The 11,792-nt window shown below is 47.2% G+C and overlaps 1 protein-coding gene across 1 annotated transcript; it reads right to left on the reverse strand.

Moving 5' to 3' along the window:
- Positions 1 to 598: 598 nt before the first annotated feature.
- fhip2a (FHF complex subunit HOOK interacting protein 2) lies at positions 599 to 7,621 on the reverse strand. Its single transcript, XM_053874652.1, has 17 exons — positions 7,313 to 7,621; positions 6,380 to 6,458; positions 5,795 to 5,964; positions 5,457 to 5,561; positions 5,273 to 5,395; positions 4,996 to 5,202; positions 4,722 to 4,918; positions 4,035 to 4,149; positions 3,840 to 3,916; positions 3,559 to 3,751; positions 3,057 to 3,220; positions 2,374 to 2,520; positions 2,218 to 2,308; positions 2,013 to 2,156; positions 1,765 to 1,905; positions 1,591 to 1,694; positions 599 to 1,493 (listed from the first exon to the last, which is right to left on the reverse strand). Exons 1-17 carry the CDS (start codon positions 7,355 to 7,357, stop codon positions 1,382 to 1,384), a joined length of 2,214 nt encoding a protein of 737 aa, XP_053730627.1. The 5' UTR covers positions 7,358 to 7,621; the 3' UTR covers positions 599 to 1,381.
- Positions 7,622 to 11,792: the final 4,171 nt, after the last annotated feature.

Consider the following 11,792-nt stretch of genomic DNA (forward strand, 5'->3'; position numbering starts at 1 on the left):
TGTTGAAGTTAAAACAAAAACCCTACGATACTCTCACAGGTGAGAACTATACCAGGCAGAGTTTACCAGTCGACGTCTGATATTGACTCGTAAAAAAAAAAAAAAACAGTGCAGGAATCTCATTTCAAGCAGAACGCTCTCGTAGCTAGGGAAGAGTGGACCTAAACTTTTGGCCAAGACTGCTAATGTCCCACCAAACAGAGGGAAGTAAGGCAAAGCGACAAAGCTAACGCTGTGTTCCATTCGGAGGTGTGAGGAGGAGCCTTTATGTGATGAGTGTTTCACTCAGACTCGTGGATTTGTCTCTGCGTGGACTTCCAAACTCAAATGGAACACAGCCTTAACGCGCTTGCGCACAGCAGGTAGTGTGTTCTATTGTCTCTATTGCTTTTGTACAACAATATACACCACTGTACATGTGATGGACACATGACTGACATTCAAGTCTTCAGCAAAACAACAATTTTACAGCCTAATTTTGGTTTCTGAAAGAAAATATTTGGAGAACAAAAAGCTTTTGTTGCACCTATTTACATTATGAACAGGGGTGAAGACGAATGTGCAAAGCCGTTGCATATGTGACGGGAGGAAACACACACACACACACACACACACACACACACACACACACACACACACACACACACACACACACACACACACACACACACACACACACACACACACACACACACACACACACACACACACACACACACACACACACACACACACACACGTCAGAATACAATCAAACCCAAACTCAAAGTCACTAGAATGAAGAACTGGAAATATCATCCAAGCAACACTGCTGTTCAATACTCAGACGTCTGGTAGAATCCACCAGAAGAATCTCAAGTGTAACAAGTGCAGCGCGACGAGGTCTATGTGCAAGTTCACATATGATGCTGGAGGACGTCTTTGGGCCACAGAGAGAAACGGGGCGTAAAAGCAGAACACTGTTCTGTTAAAAGGCAACACACAAATAAATAAGAGGACTTGGCATTAAAAGAGCGTCGTGAACGCTGCAGCTCAGGAGTTTCCTCGAGTCTTTATGTCCGGAGGGAAACCATGGTCTGTAACTGGGGGTGTGATCACACACTAAGGCGACGGAAAATAAGAACACACAGACGACGGCGATGGTCACAGGCTGGTGAGAGACGGACACGTGGGGAGTGGGATGGGCAGTGACGGCGGTCGGTTCGAATCCCGCTGACCGGGGCAGGGGCTGCTCGCCGGCCTGCTCACGACCTTGAGCGCCTGGAGTTAAGGAACCAGATCCGGTGTGGTGGTCGACAGTCAAGTGGTGGTGGCACCACGGGGCTGGACTCTCTGCTGACCCACCTGGGTGTCCGAACAGAAGATGGACGGGGGTGGCGGGTCACGGCGACGACGAGGCGGTGGCGTGGTATTTTACGAAGGCGATGGCGGCCAGCTCCTTGCAGAACTCCTCCAGCACGATGACGCCCTCCAGCAGAGTCATGTGATCAATACTGTGGGAGCCAAACAATCGGAACACAGTTGAACTTTCCCGCTCACCAACCCCCGAGACAGCAGAAGTTGTTGAAGCACAAACATGGAGATACGTACTTGATCCCTTCTGGCTCCAGACCCAATAATCTCTTCCTCACCAGCAGCAGTTTGGGAGTGAAGTCAGAGATTCTCTGAATCCTCAACATGAGATCGCCGACCACCTGAAGGGTCGACGGCCACATTTCAACAACAATATCCACAAGCTTCACAGCTCAGACCTTGGATTCTCACCCTGACTATGACTGAGAACAAGGACCGGCAGCCCGGCGCCAGGTTGATGTACGGGTCCAGCAGGTACTCATGCAAGTGGGGATGTGGTAACAAAGACAATTTGGAGAGGACTGCCGTCACCTGGAGGTTGACATCATATGGCTGCCAAACACAAGAGACGGGTTATTTTAGGGAAAGGAATCTATAGGTGACAGGTTCTTCATGCTACTCTTCCTCCCCTAAATAGACGACACAAGCCGAGCCCAAACCTGATCGAGGATGCGGCCCATCCTGTCGAAGAGGACTTTAAGGAAGTGACCCTCGAAGAAGGGCAGGTCCAGGTCGCACTTCTCAAAAGGCTTGGGCGTCCCTCTCCAGTCCCAGCGCTGGCAGACCCCGCAGAAGTCCCTGAACTGGAGAGGGTTTCAGATCCATCAGCGTGAAGTCTCAGCGAGGAACCGGACGTCAGCTCACCTGTCTGTGAGCGTCTCTGAGGTAGGTGTCGTAGCCCGTCCCCTCCACCTGATACGAGGATTTGGCCTCGTCCGGCACCAGACACAGGAAACTGAAGACGACAGGACGCAGCCATCAGCGACATCTGAGACCTCGACACTGAAGAGGACCCAGTACCTGTTGACAATCTTGTGCACTTCGGTCTTGCCTTCAGACTTCATGTGGTCTGGACTCTGCGGTGGAGACGCGCTGAGCCAGTCAGAACCCGACAGCTTACTCTCTGGTGAGAGGTCATCCCCAAATAGTGGATCCTCCTCGAGATCTCTATGATGTAAAGAGTTTCATTATTATTAAAGTACAGCACCATCAGTGGCAAATAATTCTGTAAATACTTCATATGTTGTTAAGCTTCTCTTATGTCTACCTTCATCATAAACAGGCAATATTTTAAGACTGGCATCTTCAACGGTCAGTCTTTATAAGGATTCTATATCATTTCTCTGCTGATGTTGTAGACAAGTATATCAATATTGACCATCGTCTGTGTACACAGAGCTGCACCTGAAATATGAATCATGATGGTGTAGTCAAGAAAGTACACAAGCTGTAAAGTAAGTTCATATTTATCCCACAACCGAGTGAAGTCAAGTTTAAGGATCTGACTTTCACTTCAAAAGCCTTCTTTTTCCAAGGCTGAAATTGGACCCAGCAGAGGGGCCCACTCAGAAATCAACCATCCACCAAGCATTCAAAACAAGATAGATTGTGGCGCTTCAGAAACACGCAACAGCTGATGCATTGATTTTATTGCCACTGATGTGTTCTGAGTCTGGGTCAAGACTGTTTCGGCGGCTCCTTACACGGCGTCATGAGGCTGCCCGTTCTCCAGCGGCTCCCGCTCCTCCTGCGGCTTGTTCTCCAGGTAGTTCCTCTCCTCCAGGTTGCGCAGCACCAAACTGTGCAGGATGTGCTGGTCGGGCTTCTGGATCAACTGCTCGAAGAGCCGCAGGGTCATGATGCTGATCTGCGGACAGTGAGGAGGCAGCAGGTTTAGAGTCCAGCAGCATGTCAAGCGTTTGCTCGAGGGCAGAGCACAACATCAAAGCAATGATTAATCCTGAGTGTGCTGGTGTCACGGCTCGGTCAGATTCTGATAAAAGTCATCTTATGACTCTGTGGACGTCAGAAGCCCAAATATAGACCTTGAACAAATTCTTTTCTTAGAAATATTTGAGTCCAAAAAACATCACTTTATATCTAGACAGGGATTACAGGGAGGAATCCAAACATGGCAAATCTGAAAATGTTTCTTATTTAGAACCCTTTCCTCGATCTTTGCTTAAAAAGAGAAGTGATAGAAACCTCGTCTGACAGGTGGTCGCAGTGCTCGATGAGTCTGTGTCTGAGGGGATTCTGGCCGATGGTGGCCAGACTCTCTGACGTCTTGTCCTCCCCCAGCAGGAAGTAAACCGTCTCCTGCAGCAAAGCCTCTGACGTCACCTGCCTGATAATCCTGTTCAGCAGGGCGGTGGAGGTCAGGATCCCCACCTCGGACCTGTGTGCAACCACACCCACACACCTCACTGGTCACTTCTCGCTGACACAGGAAAGTGGAATGACAGACGAGTCCTGACAGCACTTACGTCTGCATAAGTTGCGGCTCCATCACGGGAACAAAGAATCTCTCTCTGACAGCTCTGGCCAGAACCGAAGCTGCCGACTGAAAGACAGGAGAACAAAAGTGTGCATGCCTTAGCTGCTGGCAGAACTCCTTTCATCAGATCAATCAATGCTGTCAATGGCATGTCACAACACAGCGAGTCAGACATGGTACAGACCTTGTGGGCTTCTTTGATGAGTTGGTCACAGTAGTCCAGCCAAGATAGGAAGGAGATCAGCGCTCGCTTCCCGGTGAACACGGCCGTGTCCTCCTTCAGGTTATACACATCCAACCTGCAAGAGAAAGGTCTTCTGAATAAACCATTTTTGTGCTTAAGAAATGAGTCCAACCTTTCATGCAATATTCTACTTGTGTTGAACTGATTCAAACTCTTTCTTCAGGTTACAATAGATGACAACAGCGTCTTCTTTTAACGCTTCAGTGTCGAATATTCTGCAGCGATTCCTACACAGTGTGATGTTTGGGAAGGCATGTGTGTATCTGGGTCAATGAAATAGTGAAGTCAATCTTATAGAGATAAACTAAGTCACCAGCAGAGTTTTCTTTTTAGAAGCGCATGTCATCTATAAATAATTGTCATGTAATATTCAACACTAATGTGGGAGTCTCACTTTGTCTTTGTTGGTGGTAGGTACACATATTTGGGTCAACTTGAAGACAGTGCAGACACAGGCAGGATATGGACCTGTTGTTTTTGCAGGTACATGTTTTGTGGAACAGATGGCTAAGAACATTGCATTGTGTTTTCTGTGTCTACTAGTGTCTTTTCAATTCAACTGTTGCTTAATTTCAACATTCCGGAGTTGGTGAAGAACATGGCTGGACAAAATGAAAAAAAAATTACCCCCAATTGACAGACTCCACTGTCTCGATGTCCAAAGGGTCCATGGACTGTGGAAGAGCTTTATAGAAGCTGACCAGTCTGTCCGTCAGCAGCGCACACAGCTCGGTGTTTTCAGTCAGACATTTGGCAGCTGCAGGCTCCGGTAAACTGACCAGCAGCATCAGACCCTCGCACGCCTTCACCACAATCCTGCCGTCCTGAAATAAAGAACAAAACACATGAGCGCATTAGCACTTAGAGCATTAGACAAAGTCTGTACATGTGCTTCACTCACTGGACTCTTTGTGAGGTTGAGCAGGGAGGTGACCAGACTATAGTTGCTGTTATTGTTGGTAGGACTGGTGGGAGAGGCAGCAGCGGACGCAGCGCGTTCCTCTGGTCGCTCAGTCTGTGACGCTGCTGCCGACTGACCTGTGTCAGGCGTTAACACATTGTCCTCCGCCCTCGCCGGACGACTTGTCTCTGGCTTTTTGGATTTATTCTGCAAAGCAAGTGACACATGAAAACCCGCTCTTTCTTTCCTGATGAACAGAATCAAGGTGTGAATTTACCTCGAGGAAGAAGTTGACTAGATATGGGTCCTGTTTTAATTTGGCACAGACGATACAGAGGAACTGAATCTCCTCATTTTCTGTGGGGGCAGCCAGCACTTCCCCACACAGACGGACCAGTTTCTGACAGAGACGCAGAGTGCATGAGTCTAAAACAAAAACAAACTGACAAGCATCTACTTACCTGCACTGGTCTATGGACATTAATGTGTGGCAGGAGAGGTTGTCGGATATGAGCTAGCAGCTTTGTGTAGAATGTGAGAACCTGCTGCTTCATCCCCGGGGGACACTGGTGGAAAAATGGTAAACAGACAGGGGAATGTATTGGCTAGGCAAATGGAACACAACCGTGTCGCCAAGAGGATTACTGACTTTTAACAAAGTCAATAGAACTTCAACATAATCACCTATTTGAGCCAAATAAATCCATCTGCCTTTAAATAAATTGGTTTAAACTGTAGGATCCAGTTCTACACCTCTGCATGATTCATTTCCATGATCTGTAGCGCAGAGCTGACTTACATCTGCCTTGCCCAAAGTGTAGAGAGTCTCCAAGATTTTGTGGTGGAGCAGATACTCCATACAGGGGCCAGTCTCTCCAGACTCCCGCTCTTCTTCCTCCTGGGTCAGGATGTCCAGCATCTGGTCCAGGTGGGAGGGGATGTTTGTGTCGGTGATCGGGGCTTTGTCATCTGTCAGTAAAAAGAAGGATGAAAACAAAAATGACTCTTAGCATTCTCGCAACAAGCTTCATGAGGTAGTCATCTGAAGATGGTTTTCCAACTGGAGATAAGCTCACAAAGCTCATTAAAAGGGCCAGGTGTTTGCAGCACTGTGGACTGGCAGCGTAACTTTGACTGATATTAGATGGCCTCTAATGATCAAGTCTGGTGAAGATAACTTATGAAAAGACATGGTCCTTTAACACAACCCTCATCATATCCACTGCAGCGATCAGTCTTCAAACATTTCTGGCTTTCGGGAGCCTCGAGTTCAGGCATGTTGCAAACAAGTGCCAACTAAATTGTGCAGCTCTGTAATTTAACGTTTTCAGCACCTGCTCAAACCGATCGCTTTATTTTCTTTTTACAAAAGGTGCATCCTCACCTGACGCCTCGATGTAATAGTGTGTAATTGCTTTCCAGTGATAGACAAAGTCCTCCTGAAGAGGCAGCGATGGAGCAAGCTGAAAAAAGGAAATGTCAAAAGTAAGATTCACATGACTCACACAGGAAACTACAGTTGAAATCAACGAAGATGCCATCAATTCACAATGTGAGAACATTTCAGGGAAGTCCATTCAGTTAAAGCCAAGTGTCAATACTTTTTTTTTTATTTAAGCAAAGGATCATCTCAGTTGACCTGGTGCGACAGAGTCGTATAGTTGCACGTACTCCCAGAAATGAAGTCAAAGCAACCCACGTGTCAACTCCAAACTGTGCCTTTCACTTCAAATACAGGTCGATTACATACCGTCCTCAATAGCATTCATGCCTGAAGTCAACACGGTGACCTGTTCTACAACTTCTGCTTCAACTCCTGCGTTAAAAGAAACGTTTCAAGACGATCCATTATCTTACGGGATAACTTTATACGCACACGTTAACATTTTAAATGTCAACATGTAGCTTGAAAACACAACCAGTCGTGGTTAAACCCCACTGTTTCTCGACCAGTTGTAACAATTCCAGCTGTGCGGGACTGCTAATAACAGCAATATGTAGCTAAGCTAATATTAGCAGCTACCGAGTTAGTCTTGCGAAACTGTCATTCATACTCGCATTTATCATCACGGTTGGACATACGTCGTTGGCAACATTATACAACGGAAACCTGAGATATAATGCAACGGGTGTGACAAACGTTTGGCCAACAAAAACACACACATTTAGGTCTCCAGGGTGGTTAGCATGCTAACAGTTAGCAGGGTCTATCTTGTGCTGACGCTATGCTACGAGGTGTCTGCGAACCTGCGACGTCTCGGACGAACAACACGCTCCTTAAAACCACGCCGTGGTTCCAAACGTCCAAAACACTCACCGCTTCCACGGCGTGCTGGAGGATAGACGTGAATTTGGAGAACATTTTGTTCTTGGACTGGACTATTTTCTCCCGAGAAGACCGAGAGAATTCCTCTATCCTCTTCTTCCTGTTGCTGCCGCCTCGATCCAGATTGGAGGTTTCATACAGCGACCCTTGTAACAGAAGAATGATCGAGAGTAATAAAACTCCAGACACACGTATGACGCCGCACGACTTCACAGGCCGGTCGGCACCACTGTAAACAAGGGAAGCGTCCCTCCTCCTCCGCCTCCTCTCCTGCTCAGTTCAGCCTTGGACACGGTGGCACTTCACTCGCCAAGCACTACCTTGATCTTCCAGCAGGCGGCGCTGCAGCTCGACAGTTACAACGTAGACAAAGCTCAATCTGTAATTCATCCCTCAATCGACATTATTCATGTTTTAATCTCCACAATATTGAGAGTCATTCTCAAATTCTGGAGCGCCCCCTCACCTTAATGTGGCCTTTTAAAATAGAAATTGAATCAGCAGTAAATGTGTCCAGGCTGCTCATTGAAACACTGTCTTTATATCAATGGAGTCTAAGAAACGGTGAGCTATTTCTGTTCCATTTATAAGCTCCATATTATACTCATGAAATGGGAAAATGTTTATCGCCACATAATTATTTTATCTTATATATTGTCTCAGTAATCTGCGAGGGCCATTAATGACACTTAAAATAATTCATACTTTCAGTTTACCAAAACTAAAATCCCTAAATCCGAAATGATAATAGTGATAATAGACACTATGTAATGTTCCAACATGAGTTCAACATTTGGAGTTTATCATCACATGCGCACTAGAGAACAATCCATCCATCCATCGCCGCCCGCTTATCCGTTGCCGGGTCGCGGGGGCAGCAGCTTCAGAGGTCACGCCAGACGCCCTTCTCCCGAGCGACATCCACCAGCTCCGACTGGGGGATCCCGAGACGCTCCCAGGCCAGTGTAGAGATATAATCTCTCCACCTGGTCCTGGGTCGACCCCTCGGTCTCCTCCCAGCTCCCAGAACACCTCCAAAGGGAGGCGTCCTGATGAGATGCCTGAACCACCTCAGCTGACTCCTCTCAATGTGGAGACCTTCTCACCCTATCTCTAAGGGAGACGCCTGCCACCCTTCGGAGAAAACCCATTTCAGCTGCTTGTATCCTGGACCTTGCTCACTCTGTCATGACCCAAATCTCATGACTGTAGGTGAGGGTCGGGATGAAGATTGATCGGTATATAGAGAGCTCTCTCTTATGGACAACAGTGCGGCAAAGGGATTGCAACACCGCCCCTGTTGCCCCAATTCGCCGACCAATCTCCAAATCCCAAATCCCCTCACATGAGAACAACACCCCAAGATACTTCTCCACTTGAGGCAAGATCTCAGACCCAACCTAGAGAGAGCAATCCATGCGTTTCCGGTTGAGAACCATGGTCTCGGACTTAGAGGTGCTGATCCTGCGCCCAGCCGCTTCACACCCACACACAAATCAACCAATATTGGAAAGCTAGTATTAATTCCCGATCATCCAGGCGCGTGAGTTCAATGGAAACACGCGCTAATGCAGATAAAGCTGAACCCCTGAGGTACACGGATGTGACTACAGTGTCAGATTATCCCCGCCTCGTCCGGACCGTCAGAAATCGCGCCAGTTTTAACATCAAATTCAACTCATCATAGAGCTTCAACCTCATTGTGATTCTGCTCTAAACGGTGATCCTTATGGACCGAATCGATTCGGTCGCATTTCCAAGTGGAGCCCAACTTGTAGGATGCTGTGTTCCAGGACACGCCCTGTCGATGGACAGCGCTGGCAGCGCGGACCGCGCGCAGCCGCCCGTCCACCTCGCCGCCTGCCCGCTCCTCCACCGCTGATGCATGGAAAACTTGCAGGTCGGTCACTTCAGCCGTCCCGCAGATCACCAACCCGCTAGGCTGAGGAGCCCCTCCGCGTCCACTCACCGGGCATGTCCGCGAGAGGTGAGTGTCTCCCGCCGACGGGTCAAAGTCCGAATTCGCTCCGGGCTTGGACGCAGTCTGCAGCCGAGCGCAGCTCCTCTAAGTAGGTTAGACTGGTGCATCCAGCTGCTGCAGCCTCTCCGCTCTGCCCACCAACTTATTTTAGAGCTTTTATTTTTACACCAGCCTAAAAATAGATCTTTGAAAACGTGCTTTTTTTCTGTCTGTGCTTAAATTCAGGAGTGTGGAGGGTCCAGGATTCTATGATAAAGATTTGAATTCTATAAAATAGCTGCTATCCAACACAAGGTCCAGGGGCCAAATCCGGCCTGCTGAGTCATTATATGTGGCCCACATGAACTTCAAACACCTTTTGGCTCAAAATGCTCCTTTAAAAATGTACCAACCGAACAACCAAGTGTTCACGCGTTGCGGTTGGACCCTATTTTTCTGGCAAGCAGAGGCAGACACATAAGTTATCACGCATCCTAGAAAGTCACAAGAATGTATCCAAATGGGAGGGAATTTGAAACATTTAAAACTCTGATTTCCTCTCAGGAACGGTTACATTTTGTTTAAAAGTCTAAGAAAATAAGAGGCTGAAGCCTTTTAAGCACCAGGCTCCAGGCATGCGTTTATCTTGTTTGAATAGACGTGTTACTGCATAAGTACTTTTTTTTCAGGAGGATCTGATTTTATGCTCTGAAGTTACCGCAGTGTTTCATTCTGACCGTTGGAGAATGACAGATGTGTGCATATCAAGGTGGCGTTGAGCCCCTCACCTCAGTAATGTGGACCTCTGTATCAATTCTCTGGGCTGCTGGCTGTGATCGATGGAGCTCAGGTCTGCAGCCTGACTGGCCCCTCTGTGGTACATAGATCTGATGAGCCTGTTTAAGCTCATGCAAGCAGCCAATCATTATTCATGAGAAGCACGTATCATGGTCATAGTTGGCAGGCCATTATCTCTGCGTTGGTTTCAGCAGTGTAATACTCCACATGTCAAGGTAGCTGAAACACAGTGTTTTTTCCTCACAAATTTACCTGGGAGCAGCCACATATAATCTGCCACAGCTGTCGTTGAGTCATCTGGATTTTCAAAAGGAAATAATACTCTAAATCTGAGATCATTGCTTTAAGTTGGAGACAAGGTCCTCTATCGGGTGAGGGAGATCAGCTTTTGTGATTCTTGGATGGTGATCAAGATATTTATCATCAAAAAGTCCAACCAGCAGCAGAACCAGGTGCAAGTCATATTATCAAATTTACTAAAGAAAAAAAAAAAAAAATACACAACTGTTGAGAAAATTGGAAAAACTGAATAAAATTCTGAATGAAATAAATATAATAAAACCATGTCGAAATATTGTAAAATAAAAATAATGTATTTTATTTAAACCCCAAAGAGGATATGATTAAACTGTAAATGAAAATATTCCCATAAAATTCAAATTCAAAACTGCGGAATAGGTGCTTTCATGAACAGTTTTTACTGTTGGGGGGCGGCATCACTTTAGCTACCCTTTTTTTCTTTTCCAGAACTTCTCCATAGTTGGTAGCTTTCACAGATTTGCTGCTGTCAAGTCAATTCAGTGACACACTACTGCCACCATATATGGCTCATGTATTAAAACTCACGGCTCAAAGGTGTAAAACAAAAGAACTTTCAGTGGTCACGGCTCAGCCATGGGCCCACTATGGTTAAGAATCCTAGACTCTAGGAGACCCTCTAAGTACTTCTACTTTGAGGCTGGTGGCCTGATCCACAAGGGTAGAACAAGGGGACCGCAGAGCTGAAGTGATGTGTTTAGATGAGAGACGACCAGGATGGTGTCTGAAACGCTCACCATCAGCAGAACTAAAAAAGCAAATGCAGACCCCTGATAACGTCAAATAGCCGTCACATTACGATCTTCCACCGGCTCCTTTTCCTCTACATACCAATGCAGCGGGAAACAGAGAAAACATGGCTGGAGACAGTTATCAGTTGAGCCACTATTGTGCTCTGGTCTGTCACTGTAGTCCATGTTGGCTGCTCATGGCTGAGAGCTTTTGCCTTGGCAGCCTTTCACTTCCATTAGTGAGCCCACCTCCTTGTCCAGGAATGCGGTCCTGTCAGGGTCATCAGAGCTGCTCTATATCCTGTTGGAAGACTGTCTAACAATGCCTTCAGACACCTGAAGTCTCTGCCTTTAAGTGATAAAATGGACGCTACATTATTCTCTACTTCATCAGTCTGGTGTCTTGCGGCCCCGCCCGTTCCCCAGCCTCATCCTGCTCTCTGTACCTGTTACGGTCGGAGCGGCACGATCAATAGTAGTCTGAGAGAGGACGCTGCAGTTACCAAGTCTGATGCGGCTTCTTTTTTTTCCTCTCAGGGAGAGGGCTGCTCCACCAACAGCATGACCCTCTGCATCAGCGTTTTCCCCTCTTTGTGTGGGTGTGTGTGTGTTGTACAGTCGGGCTCCAGTGCGCGCGCATGTGCCCGGGCCAGAGGCTGAATAA

The sequence above is a fragment of the Synchiropus splendidus genome, chromosome 9 (assembly GCF_027744825.2).
Source record: "Synchiropus splendidus isolate RoL2022-P1 chromosome 9, RoL_Sspl_1.0, whole genome shotgun sequence".
Classification (NCBI taxonomy): domain Eukaryota; kingdom Metazoa; phylum Chordata; class Actinopteri; order Syngnathiformes; family Callionymidae; genus Synchiropus; species Synchiropus splendidus.